The sequence below is a fragment of the Schistocerca gregaria genome, chromosome 3 (genome assembly GCF_023897955.1).
Source record: "Schistocerca gregaria isolate iqSchGreg1 chromosome 3, iqSchGreg1.2, whole genome shotgun sequence".
Classification (NCBI taxonomy): domain Eukaryota; kingdom Metazoa; phylum Arthropoda; class Insecta; order Orthoptera; family Acrididae; genus Schistocerca; species Schistocerca gregaria.
This window is the reverse complement of record NC_064922.1, coordinates 270576104-270590769: the sequence shown is the minus strand read 5'-3', so window position 1 is coordinate 270590769 and position 14666 is coordinate 270576104. Positions and strand designations below refer to the sequence as shown.

Below are 14666 nucleotides of genomic sequence, written 5' to 3'. Positions count from 1 at the left end.
TTTTGAGATTATTTTCATTACCTCATATTTTGTTGCGTCCCTTATGAAAAATGAATTACTCATTTTAATGGAGTTTATTTGTTGTTTGTTCTATTTCTTCTTTGTATGCCTTACTAAAATGTTTTCCGAATGCCTCACATACTGTTTTAGACTCACCCACTAACATTCCATTTTCTTCTATCGTTATATTACTGCATCTTGGATTCCTTTTCTTTGTTTAGTATATTCCATGCTGTTTTACTAACATTACTAGATGCACTTAACTATTCAGCTTAATATTGTGTTTTTAGAATCTCCGGGGAATCTTCATATGTTTTTCTGGTGTTTTTGAATTTTGCATTGTAATTTAGTATCTCTGAAAGCACACACAGGTCTTTAGTCTTTTCCTTTAGTTTGTGGCTTTCTGGAGGAATTTTAAGATATTTCATGTACCCTGATTTCTTTAGTTTATTTTGGTTAAGTATCTCATAGAAATGGTCCCATTTTTCATTGATATCATCTCATCTGTATATTTTCGGCCAGTCTGTGTGTGTGTGTGTGAGGTCCTCATTTATAAGTGAGTAAGTAATTTTGTGATCTGTCTTAATCTCTGTGGCTAGAGTTGTATGGTCCAGAGGTACTTTTCAATACTTCATACTATTAATTCCTTCATATTTAAATTTGTAACAACATGACCAATGCAAGATTATGAATCAGATGATGTTCTGGTTGGTACTAAATTTATACAGATATTGATGTAGCAATGTAACAATTCAGATTACCTAAGATAATTTACATTCTTTGTTAGTCAGTTTTTACATCTCTTATTGTTAGTTTATCTAGAAACTCATCTAGATACATACAGTTTCTGGGTCTTCAAACTCTGTGCCATTGCCTTTAAAATTCCTACCCTCTCTGACCAATTTCATAGAGTGAGAGCATGTGGCACTTTTGATAGTTCATTGCCTGTTGGCTGAGGACATTATACTTTTTGGCCAACCTGATACGTACATTCTACACCAGATTTGATCCTGTCTTAATTTTCATTTAATCTATTGCAAGGAAAATAAAATATCGAACCGAACAAATGCACATTGGCATATCACAGGTTATTATGCTAAAGGTAGGAAGGAGACAACAGCAAGTCTAATACAGTGTGTTCTCTAAATCAACGTCTTGTTGTGCACTGTGCAGATTGAGCCACAACATTATGAGATTGATGTTGTAGCTCTGTAAAATACATACATCACCCATGAAGTAACAGTATCTACTCTGTTTGTATGCATTGCAGCCAATTTAAAAGATGAGTAAGAGGGGTCAGTAGCTGATCTTGTGTGAGGTACTCAAGAGGTTCCCAGAATACGACTTCCCTGGATGGAGTGTGCAAAGTATGCATGTATGCATTTTTCTCAATTTGGGCATGTTATATGATTTAGAGTTCAGTATTGTATCTGGCATCGCCCAGGAAAGTTCCATCTGCCTGTAATGAATTACTTTACCAAAGCTGTTCTTCTCTCTCTCTCTCTCTCTCTCTCTCTCTCTCTCTCTCTCTCTCTCTCTCTCTCTCTCTCTCTCTCTCTCTCTATCCGTGCTTTAGATAAATGCCACCAGAAACTGTTGTTTTGATCAAAAACCCTGTACAAAGATGGTGATGCAGGAAAAATTTGAGTGTGAAAGTTATTTTCTTGTTTAAAAAATGGGGACATGTTAATTGATGACAAATCTCATTCTGAACATGTCTGCTGCCCAAACATACAAAAATGTGAAGAAAATTTGTGAACTTCCACCTGAAAACTGACAATGAACTATTGAAAACATGGCATAGTTGACTGAATAATCTTGGACCTTGGTTCAGTAAACTTTAGCCGAAGACTTAAGAATTAGAGTGGGTACTGCCAAATCTGTGCTATGTATTCTGACTGATCAGTAAAAAGATCAGAGAATGGAAGCATGCTTTGCTCTGGAAAAAAAAGCCCCAAGCTGAACCAGAATGTTTTCTTGGTCATTTCTGGTGGGGAGTCATGGTTACCACATAGGATCAAGAAAACGCAAGGAAGGAGATACCAGCCATCACTACAGATGGGCATGAAAATGTTTCCAACAATAGATTCACAGATTGGACAAACATATGGCGTGTAATGGAAAATATTTTGGAGGCAATAAGTTTGTTTAAAAGCATTGAAAAACATAGCTTTTAAAAGAATCCTTTACTTCTACTACCTCCCTCAACTTTATTCTTGACCAATATAATCCTTAAGTTTCATACTGGCCACTGGCCAGAGGACAAACACGTGATGTGCCATCAAAAAGTAAAGTTTTTCTTAAAGAATCTTTTATTTATTCATCAACGCCATCTCCTTCTGAGTAATCCTCCTTATATATAATACAGCTGTACTGTTGTTGTTAAAATCTTGGAAGCACTTCTGGAACTCAGTTTTTATTGTGGTGCTCAGCTCCTTCAGCAATTCTGTTTTTATCTCACCACTGGTGACAAAATGACGTCCTTTTGTGGTTCTCTATGATGGGGATTCGACGATTTTCCAGTACTGTTTTCCTTACTTCTTCCACATTGTCATAAGTAATTGATGTGCTAGGGCATCTAGGGTTGCCACATCAACATCTTCTCAACACTCCTTGAGGTGTTTGTACCACTCATAAACTCTTGTCCTACACATAGCAGATTCACCAAAAGTCACAGTCAACATTTGAAATGCTGTGCTGCACTTTATTCTGCTTTTCAAGCAACATTTGATCGAAATGGTTTGATCCATCTTTTTCGAAAGTAAAAATTCGACGAGCCCTCAAAAACATGTAGAAGCTTTTCATCTGTCAACAATAAACCAAACATTCAAAACAGCTGAAAACACACATATATCAGAAACATGTGTACCATCAAGATAAGAAAAATTAAATATTGTATCAATAGAGCTTGCGAAATTCAAAAATTCCTGTTACTTTTTCATCACACCTCGTATAAATACCAGTTTGGGCTATGCAAAGAAACTGCATGGGGATTTCTAAGAGAAAGCTACAGAAGAGTTCTCCCATGCTAAGGACATGTACACTGAAAAGTCAGCTAGTACAGCTGAAGAGAGACTGCATGTGAAGAACTCATCTTCAGTGGTGGTACTCTCTTGACACTGGAAAAAACTTCAGTAATAATACAGTATTTCATCAGTTGCTGTTCTGTTTCCGTAGTTGTACTCTTCAGATACCAAGAGAACCAGCCATTGTACCTTCCAATTATCTGACCATAAAGCACCACTCCTAGTCAACCAATGCTCCTGAGTCGTGAAATATCAGTCTTCCTAGTTCTGTGTTCCTATTACCTATCATTATTGTCTACCTCTTCACCTACTGGTAGTGCTACTACAGAACAAAGCAATGATCTGAATCCCGGTCTTGCTCACACAAGCTATCCCTCCCACCATTCAGCCACCCGATGTAATTATACTACTGGAAACAAATGTGAAACTTGGTTCGTCAGTGTTCGGTTTCATTCTATGACAGGTATTACACCATGGATCAGGATTTTTAACTGTGGTCATCAAAACTTTATCATTAGATTGTGAGTATGCTCTTTTCCCCCCCAAAAAAGTAAAGCTGAAGTAGTCTTAAATAACTCTTTATTTTATGTTTTAAAGCCAATCTCTCACAACAAGTTATTTTTTTTTTCATGCTTTTACATGTACATTTGAAATAAAAATGGTATGTGGTAAGAAAAAGCTGTAAGAAGAAAAATATAAAACAGTTATGGTAAACAGTAAATTCTATATTCCAGATCTCCTGAAGCAGTCAGTGCCCAGCCGAATTGTAGTTGTGGCCTCAGAACTCTACAGATTTGCCAAGGTTGATCTACAAAATGTAAATCCACTGAAGACTTTCCCTGGGTACCTTTACTATGTGTCTAAATATGCCAACATCATGTTCACATTAGAACTTGCTCGGAGACTGGAGGGAACAGGTAAGAGGAGCCACTGATAAATTGAAAAAAAATAATATTGCTCTCAGCAAATGTGTTTATGAGAGCATAAACAGGAACTGTAATTATTGTCCAAATTCATCAGAATTGCAAAACTTCATCACAGTAACTGCCTTTCTGAGGGTTTGCAGAAAATTTCTGCCCCTTGACACAAACATTTGTAAAAATTGAAAGGATGGATGTGATAATGAACAGATTAGGAACATGGCAATACACAAATAATTGGGATTATAGAAATGAATACAATCTCTGTGAGAATTCAGTATTTGTGAAGCCTTCCACGTGGTGCAATATAACAGCCTCTAAACACAGTGTAACATGAAATTGATGTATGCTAGTGAATTACTCAACCTGCAATGTGTATGAAAGTCCACAAAGTCAAAAACGTGGCTGTTGGAAGACTATGATCAGTGAACTGAACAAATTACTGGCTGTGTGACCAGGAGAGCAGTAGTAGTAACAGTTCTTTGAAAAAGTATTGCAGATCCCCTGCCACATTTGGCTGGCCGTTGTCCATAATACAGCATGTAAAACAGTTTCAGTACCTGAGAGACTTAAGCTGGCTGATAAGTTTGGAATTCATATTGAACACACATTTTATCCTATTGTGTCCCAAAAACATACATGATGTTTATTGTAGCTGTCAGTCAGTATTGCAGACTGCCAGACTGTAATCAATATGGTAGCTTATGAGTACAGTCATCGTTGTAGTATTTTCAGGTGATGTCCATTTAAAAACATTCTACATTTTGCCTCACCATGTGTCTGGCTGTGGCGCGAATACCACTAGTCCACCCTATGTCGGATGGTGCTGAACTGTTGACAGACACACACCTGGTGCAGTGCTCTGGCTTCGAGCCAACACTGGGTGGAGTTGTGTGGTCCATTGTGGCCATGTGAACAGAATGGCAGTTAGCACATGCTGTATTCACATTGCATGGACCTTTATCCAAGCTGAAGTAAATGTACATAATTATGACATGCTGAAAAGTAATGCCTCAGAATTTTTAATGTGAAAATCTGTAAATCTTTTTGAAATAAAACAAACATTATTAACATTCTACATCTGCATTCTTCACGTCTATGTATTTATTTCTCAACGTAGTCACCCTGGCGACGAACACATTTCTCCCAGCAAGAGATCAGTTTGTTGATACTGTCACTGTTAGATTTGACTTTGTTGATGGAGCTGCAGCCTCACATCAGCTTGCACCGCTTCATCACCATCAAAGTGAAGTCCTCAAAGACTTTCTTTCTGTGTTGGAAACAGATGAAAATCAGGTGAGGTCAAGTTCGGACTAATGGAGGACGATCAATAACAGTTTTCCCCAAGAGCCAGAGTGCTGCAGATGTCGTAGGGCTCGTGTGTGGTCTGGCATTGTCACTCCGAAGGAGAGGGTGCTTGATGTGTGTACAGACTCTTTGAATTCAAAAGTTGATTACAACATTACGTATTGCCATGTTACATGGTAAAATTTGGAGCCCTGTAGCAGCAGAAGGCTGCAAATATAGATGTGAAAAATAAAGATGCCGAACATTAATAATGTTTGTTTTTTGTTTCAGAAGCTTTAAGAGTTTTCACATAAAGAAATTAGAGGCCTTGCTTTTCAATACACCAACATAATTTGGTTTATTACAGCTTGTATCTTTGCTTTTTCCATCCCCATTCTAAAATTTTCAAAATGGGCAAGTGTTATGTTCTTATGAAAAAGATATTTGTAGTAACACACTGGCTTCCATTGATCTGAGATATTGTAACAGTGTTTCAGTATCTATCTACCAGCACACAGAACTTATGAGTTGTGTATGATGCAAGGTGACAGTTATTGAACTATATAAAAAAGCGCAAATATGTTGCAAACTACAGCATACAAACACTTTATTCAACAAGTAAATGTCACTACAGATATTTGGATATAAGTTATGACATGTTCAATATGCCTGCCATCATTGGCGATGATGTGGCACAGGTGAATAGCGATTTTGCATGAGCCACTGGAGTGTCAGAACATTGATGCTGTCGATGACCTCTTGAATGGCTGTTTTGAGCTCAGCAGTAGTTTTGGGGTTATTGCTGTACACCTTGTCTTTAATATAGCCCCACAAAAAGGAGTCTCATGTGTTCAGATCCTGAGAATATGCCGTACAGTCGAGGCACATGTCAATGGCCTGTAGATACCCCAGAGCCAGAATGGGGTCCCCAAAGTACTCCTCTGGGACATCAAACACTCTACTGCTTCGATGGGGTCAAGCTAATTCTTGCATCAACCACATCTTGTTGAAATCACTTTGGATAATGGGGATGAAATTGTTTTCAAAAACATTCAGACAAAACCTTCACACACAGTTTGGTAGTCACCGTGCATTCGAGGAATATTACACATATTATTCCGTAACTGGACATTGCACGCCACACAGTCACCCGTTGAGGTTGAAAAGGTTTCTTGATTGTGAAATGCAGATTCTCAAATGTGCTGATTTTGCTTATTGACGAATCCATCTGAATGAAAGTGGGCTTTGTTACTAATCAACCATAATATGCATACTAATTCCCATCATGCCCCTGCAGCCAACCGTGCAGTGTGAACGTCCAAATGCAAACCATTCGGAAGTTATGACAATTTTATTTCGTATAGCTCAATAATTGTAACTCTGTATCTTGGAAACATTACTCTGTGTTTTGTGTCAGTTCTTATAATAGAAAATGCAATTCTCTTACAGGAGTCACTGCTAACTGCTTGCATCCAGGCATGATTGACTCGGGAATATTTCGAAATGTGCCTTTCCCACTGAATCTACCCATAAAACTGATTGCAAAACTATATTTCAAGGTAAGACTTGTCATTCACAAATATCTTAAATTCAATTTATTTAATTCATTATTTGGTGATGCAGAACGAGCAACTTAAAGATGCCATTTTGTTGTGTTTTCGAGCAATCTGAAATGATAGAGGAAGACTGATTAGGGTATAAAGGTAGGAACTGAAACAATCTGTAGAATATTGACATCATGTGGAGTGTGATATCTATTTAGGTTGAGAGAAACTATTTAAATTGCTCTCTTCTGTTTGTTGTCTGTCCATTACAACTATCCAAATTGATAATTCTGACAGATTAACCACCTTACTATTTATTTTTATTCTAATTCTATGTATTCGCATAATGTAGCACTATGTAAATTTTATATATACACGAAGGTCAAATCTGCATCAAAAGGAACAAATTTCAGTCTTTTGAAGCAATGAAAGAAAAAGCAGCACCCAGCTTCATGGAGCTGGAAAAGGAAGACTTCCAGCACTGTTTCCATCAATGAGAAATAAACATGGAACGTTGTAGGGATAGAGTATATTGAGGGTTACAGTAACTAGATATGTACATTTTTGAAATAAAATGCTTCACAGCAATAGTCACATTATTTTATAGCCTCATGTAAGAGAACCTAGTTTGCACATCAAAATACAATATCCAGTAGCATGTATAAACACACAGTTCCAGTGTTACACAGTTTTTCCATTTCCAAATAAATGCTATACAATTGGGAAATGAATACAAACTCGTGAAATATTATTAATATCTAGACAGAAAAATGATAAGATTGCTACTTACCATGAATATGACACATTAAGTTACAGAAAGGCACAATTAAGAGACACTTACACAGAGCTTTCGGTCACTGCCTTCGTTAGAAAAAGAGAAACACACACTGTTCATTCACACAAGCAAGCACAACACACCTCACTCACACAAGACCACCAACTCTGGCAGCTCAGACCAGAGTGATAGTTGCATTCTGGTCCAAGCTGTTGCATTTGGCAGTCGTGTGTGAGTGAGGCATTTGTTGTGTTTATGAATGACGTGTGTTTCTCTTCTGATAAAGGCTTTGTGTAAGTATGTCTTTAGTTGTTCCTATCAACAGCTTAATATGTTATCTTTATTGTTTGTAGCAATCTATCTTTTCCTACATTGTTGATATTGTTGATATTGTTGATATTCCTACCTGGAGTTTCCATTGTTTGACTTCTAGGTGGATAGATGCTGATGTAATTATGTCTGTAGCAAATTTGAAAGATTATAGCAGAGAAAATGTAATTATATGTTCAACAAGGGTGATACAAATGAACAACCAGTCGTGTGAAATGCAGTTGTTTTCAGGGAAAATGGAAGCATTAGAGTGTGAGAAACTTGTAGCTCCTCAGCCAAAATTCCAGAAATTTGGAGATCACTCGACTTACTCCACATTTACATGCGAAGCAGTAAGTACCACTTGCTGAGAAAATGGTAAACCAATGGGATAATGAAACTAAAGTTACAGCAAAATGGATTGTTAATTCGATACCAATAGAGTGGATATGAACTCGTAATAAGTAATGGAAGTGGAAAGTGTAAATAATGTATGTAACTGGGACAAATTGACAAAGTAGCTTAGTTAAAGTATGATGCAAGACTTAGGCTGAGAAGCAACCCAGAAAACTATTGTAGAATAGTTTTTAAAATGTAAGACAGGTATAGACTAATTACTAATAAGCAGAAAAAAAGGAAAAGCAGGATGGATATCTTAAAAAGGAGGGATGTGCTGTGGCACAGGATAGGGAATTAGAAAATTTAATGAAAACTCATATTCCTAAAGGGAATATCAATTTAAGCAGCTGAAGCAGCATGCTTACCGATATGTCGCAAGTGGGATGGACTTTTAACACATTATGACACTGTTCACCGAGTGAGAAATACACAGCCGGCAGAAAGAAAAATATGTCAGAAAACCAAGGGAGGGGAGCCAAGCATATTCATTAGCTCATAAGACATGGTGCAAGAAACTCTATCGCTTACACAATCATTTGTACTGAGGATCTGATGCATCAGTTAACAACCTGTTAAGATAATACTGCAGAATGAGGACAACACGTGGTCATTACGAACTGAACCTCACGTTATAGCGTCATGCTAGCTCACTTTAAATACTCCAGTTATCCAGCTCCTGTCAGTTAGCCATGAGGACTGAGGGCTTTCACGGTAACAGCTCTCAATTTTGTGTTTATGATACTGTAGTGAATCTATGTAATAGATGCTCCATCACAGTCTATGAATGAGCTGAAGGTGTACTTGTGATGATGGTCTCCACCTGATGAACTTCATACTGCTCGCTGCCTGCCATCTACTGATGGGGACTGATTGTCTCCTGACAACACTATATCACAGAATGCTGCCACCACTGGACCAGAAAATTAAGCCAGGAAGCTAGTTCCTGTTAAGCACCCAGGTGCCTCCAGGTGCTGAAATCTACTAGGCTGGTAGGGAAGAAATCAACTGACCACATGGCTACTGACACTAGATACATCGCTGATGAGTCATCAAGGATTGTTGTAGATTTTTGTGTGGGACTGACAACACTTCAGCAGACAGTGCAAGACCACAGTTTCATGTTAGACATGGCCACCATTTGCCAGACAGCAGCCCACTGCTGCACAGAGACCATTGACACCATTGTGTGGGCATGCGAATTCTGAGGTGACGTAAACAAACATCAGCCAAAATAAAATGCGCAGCTGTGTGAAGAATCAGTTGGGGCTAGTATGGGGTCGCAACAAATTGTTAACATGGAAATAAATGATTGAACTTTTAATAATGTTCTCAAGGTGTATACAATGTGGGACAACCGGGAGATCCGTGAAAAACCTGGGACTTTTTCACCCGGTAGAAAACTGGGAAAAATCAGAGAATTTTATAGACGTCCAGGAATTTCTTTTTATAGTTTTCAGTTAAATTTTTGCACTTCTGACTGTTGAGAAACAATTCTCTGACAAGGGATATTATAATATTGCAGAAATAAAACATGAACCTACAGGAAAATTAGAGACCTTTGGAGAAAAGAGAACCACTTGTATGAATATCAAAAGCTCAGATGGAAACCCAGTTCTAAGCAAAGAGGGGAAAGCAGAAAGGTGGAAGGAGTATATAGAGGGTCTATACAAGGGCGATGTACTTGAGGACAATATTATGGAAATGGAAGAGGATGTAGAGGAAGATGAAATGGGAGATACGATACTGCGTGAAGAGTTTGACACAGCACTGAAAGACCTGAGTCGAAACAAGGCCCCGGAAGTAGACTACATTCCATTAGAACTATTGATAGCCTTGGGAGAGCGAACCCTGACAAAACTCTACTATCTGGTGAGCAAGATGTATGAGACAGGCAAAATACCCTCAGACTTCAAGAAGAATATAATAATTCCAATCCCAAAGAAAGCAGGTGTTGACAGATGTGAAAATTACTGAACTATCAGTTTAATAAGCCACGGCTGCAAAATACTAACACAAATTCTTTACAGACAAATGGAAAAACTGATAGACCTCGGGGAAGATAAGTTCGGAATCTGTAGAAATGTTGGAACATGTGAGGCAATACTGCCCCCTACAACTTATCATAGAAAATAGATTAATAAAAGGCAAATTTACATTACTAGCATTTGTAGACTTAAAAAAAGCTTTTGACAATGTTGACTGGAATACTCTTTCAAATCCTGAAGATGTCAGGGGTAAAATACAGGGAGTGAAAGGCTATTTGCAATTCGTACAGAAACCAGATGGCAGTTATGAGTCGAGGGGCATGAAAGGGAAGCAGTGGTTGGGAAGGGAGTGAGACAGGGTTGTAGCCTATCCCCGATGTTATTCAATCTGTATATTGAGCAAGCAGTAAAGGAAACAAAAGAAAAATTCAAAGTAGGAATTAAAATCCATGGAGAAGAAATAACAACTCTGAGGTTCGCCGATGACATTGTAATTCTTTCAGAGAAAACAAAGGACCGGGAAGAGCAGCCGAACGGTGAACTAGACAGTTTCTTGAAAGGAGGATATAAGATGAACATCAATAAAAGCAAAAGGAACATAATGGAATGTAGTCGAATTAAATTGGGTGATGCTGAGGGTGTTAGATTAGGAAATGAGACAGTTAAAGTAGTAAATGAGTTTTGCTATTTGGGGAGCAAAATAACTGATGATGGTCGAAGTAGAGAGGATATAAATTGTAGTCTGGCAATGGCGAGGAAAGCATTTCTGAAGAGAAATTTGTTAACATAGAGTATAGATTTAAGTGGCAGGAAGTCATTTTTGAAAGTGTTTGTATGGAGTATAGCCATGTATGGAAGTGAAATGTGGACGATAAATAGTTTGGACAAAAAGAGAATAGAAGTTTCCGAAATGTGGTGCTACATTAGGATGCTGAAGATTAGATGGGTAGATCACATAACTAATGAGGAGGAACTGAGTAGAATTGGGGAGAAGAGAAATTCGTGGCACAACTTGACTAGAAGAATGGACGATTGGTGGGACATATTCTGAGGCATCAAGGGATCACCAGTTTAGTATAGGAAGGCAGTGCAGAGGGTAAAAATCGTAGAGGGAGACCAAGAGATCAATTCTCTAAACAGATTCAGAAAGATGTAGGTTGCAGTTGGTACTGAGAAATGAAGAAGCTTGTACAGGATAGAGTAGCATGAAGAGCTGCATCAAACCAGTCTCTTGACTGAAGACCACAACAAAACAAAAATATGAACGAGAGAGAAAAAAAGGAAACAAAACTTAAGTTGCAAAAGAAATGCTCCACATACAACAACAAACACACTGCTCATAAGAGAGTATGCGAACAGCGAAATGTGTCAAAGGCTTTAGGAAAACTATGCAGTGCTTCATAACAATAACTGTTTACATTAGATTCATTTGAGCAGTTACGAGAGCGCTCATGCATATGCGGAGTTGAGTTGTGCATGTGTAGTACCTTCTCCCACTTCTAGCTACGGAAGTGTGGCTGTTAACTGTTTAAGCAGTAGCATCAAGATGCTACCCGGAATAATTTTACTGGTGCGTGCAAGGTATCGGATTCATTGGGGGAGAAACCAAGGTATCTGCCCCAGGCGGCAGTTTCAGGTTGGGGGGAGGGGGGGGGGGGTGCAAATTCATATTCTTGAGGGGGAAAAAAACTTTGTTTCACAAAGCGCCTATTACCCAGCGCATGTTGGTCTATCGATTATCCATATGATTTTGAAACACATTCCTGCTGTTTTTTGAACATATGCTAAGTTTATTTTTGAAGGAGTGCATAGTGTATGTCACGTCTCTGCCAGACAGAAGGGGATGGGGCTATACAAGCTGAGCAGAATAAAACCATATGGGTGAATGCCAATTGTTGTCTGTTTGTGTGGTTGACTGTGTTTGTGAATGATCAGCGTTGTTATAATTACCAGCACAACTATCTAGTATTGTCGTGGTTCGGAAATATCTTTGATCTGGTTCTGATGCACAGAGCAGTCTGGCTTGTACTGGAGAGGTGGATAGTCTCCACGTGATCCGTGTTTATGTTTAGTGAGTTTGCTGTTTCCTCTTCATTTATTGCTCGTACGTCAAATGAAAACAAAATGGATTTCTGTGGCCGGGAGCTATCAAGTGAATTAAAATACATTCACATAAGTATGGAAGACTGAAATATGTTGTTAGTTTCAGATTTTATTTCCACCTGTCTGACAGTCAAGCATTAATCGCCTTGCAGAACAATGAAGTTATTTTTGTCGGTTTGCTAAAGAAATTTGGCTTTGGATAATATTTTCCGCTGAGGCAGTCAATTTATTTGAAACAAAATGTTTAATTCCACACTATTGGCTAGATTCATCTGTTCACTGCATTTCAAAATTGCATCTTTTCATCTTCTAGCATGTATGGCATTATGCCACAATAAAGAAACAAACATGAGATAATACAGCAGTGGTACTCCAAGAAGATTTACATCTGAGTCTTGACATAAGAATGTGCACTGGAAGCCGAATTAAATGTTTTACACATATGAACATACAGTCTTCCTGAGTCACCGTAGCTGCGCAAGCTGGGTGATGCCTGCTATCTGGCATTATCTGGCAGCTGCTGAAATGAACCTATTTCTAACAGTTTGTGGGGAAATATTTCAAATAGTTGTTTGAAAAGCATTACTTTCAAAGTAAATTTCCTTATGTGCAAGCTGAACTATGTGCGAGAATGTACGATGAATTTCTTAAATCACAAAGTGTTTGACTCTTTCAAAAGTCAACTCTTAGTGGGCGAACATTTAGGAAAATTTCGAGCCCAGAAGACCAGACGCTTATGTCGTTATTAAAAATTTTACTGACACATTTGTGTGATGTCTCTTAATGTGTAACATGCGCAAAAAGATAAATGTTATATGTAAAAGCTTAACTTTCATGCAGCTTATTAAAATTAGAGACCAATGTTACATGTGAAAGCTTTGCTTTGCTTGTAGCAACAATATGTGTATTAATTTGAACCATTAACTTTACTAATTTGTGTATACATGCTATTTAACAGTGATATTGTTATTGGCTGACTACATCACGTGTCCTACACTCTGAATATCCATTGTCATCTGCTGGTGAGATCACACGACAAAAGCTATAACTGGCTTACTTATGTGCATCACAAACTTGATTTCAATGCTTCGGAAAGTAACATGCAGTGTTTGGTGGAATTGAAATTTATATTTTCAGATATACAGGACATAAAATCCCATCTGAGGCCTACAATCATTTTTATGTTAATAATTGGCAACCAATGCCGGACAATCACAATAAAGTCATGAAATGTTCAATTGACTCTTTTTATTGGAACATGTTACGCGTTTCGGGATTACACCCATCTTCAGACATCACAAACTTCAACTCCTTCCTAACCAACCAGGTGTACAGCCTTGACACCTCAAAGAAAGTGTTGAATAACATACGACTCCGGCACAAGTAGTCTTGAAGTATATGCTCTGCGTGTTAACGGATGTAGACATCAATACCAGTTGCTTTTTGCACCATCAGCTCTACGTGACTCTCTCCCAAGTGAAGCAAACAAGCTCATCATTCATATTCTCAATCATACTACTTCAAACACGATACACAAAGAAGCTTTATAATCTGTATCGTATCTTCTGAATCTGTACTAATAATAAAACTGTTGTGTCCAACTGTTTGAACACGCTTCTCCAAAACTACTGGAAGAATTTTGGAGAGATTTTCACACGCAACTTAATCATAACTTGAGACACCCTATTGGCTTTATTTCATGACAATCAGATCACAGGAAAAAAAAAATTGTAATTGAAAGTTTTTTCGATATTAATATTATAAATGCAAAAGTAATTCTTGGCTGTTAAATTTTCAGCACTACATGCTGAACTGATTTCTATGAAATTTGGTAAGGAGATAGCTCGATACCTTAGGAAGAGCATACGCTACTTTAGAAACTGTGTTTTACATTATGCTTATTAGTTGGAAGAATATTTGGTGATCTAAGGAAAAACATCTACCTTTTGGAAAAGCTATTTATTCTTGACCTTTGAACTAGTTCATATTTGTGAAAATGGTTGTATTGATATGTGCTATGTGAAATGATCCAAAGTAATGAATACAAAGCTTATACAATCTTCATTGTGTTTAATCCATGCTTTCACACTCTTTGCTGCAAATGTACACATTGTGTAATGTGTAGCTGCTTCAGTAGCATGCTTAGCTGCATGCTTCTGGTCATGCCCCTATGTATGCACTGCTCAGCAGCAGTGCTGCAAATGGCATTGCATTGTGTTTTGAGGCAGCTTGGGAGAGGGAGAACAGGGAGCACATCCATGAGCTGTGCTTACACAAGCAGGCAGATGCGTAAGAGGAGTTGACCTTAATGCATGTGG

At 38.0% G+C, this 14666-nt stretch overlaps 1 protein-coding gene across 3 annotated transcripts in view; it reads left to right on the top strand.

The window, feature by feature from the left end:
- LOC126354904 (retinol dehydrogenase 14) overlaps positions 1–14666 on the top strand; it is a 103400-nt gene that overhangs the window by 77470 nt on the left and 11264 nt on the right. For all 3 annotated transcript variants that reach the window (XM_050004971.1, XM_050004972.1, XM_050004970.1), the window contains exons 5-6: positions 3761–3943; positions 6683–6792. In XM_050004971.1, coding sequence (XP_049860928.1) covers positions 3761–3943; positions 6683–6792 — 293 coding nt within the window. The remainder of the gene's footprint in view (positions 1–3760; positions 3944–6682; positions 6793–14666) is intronic.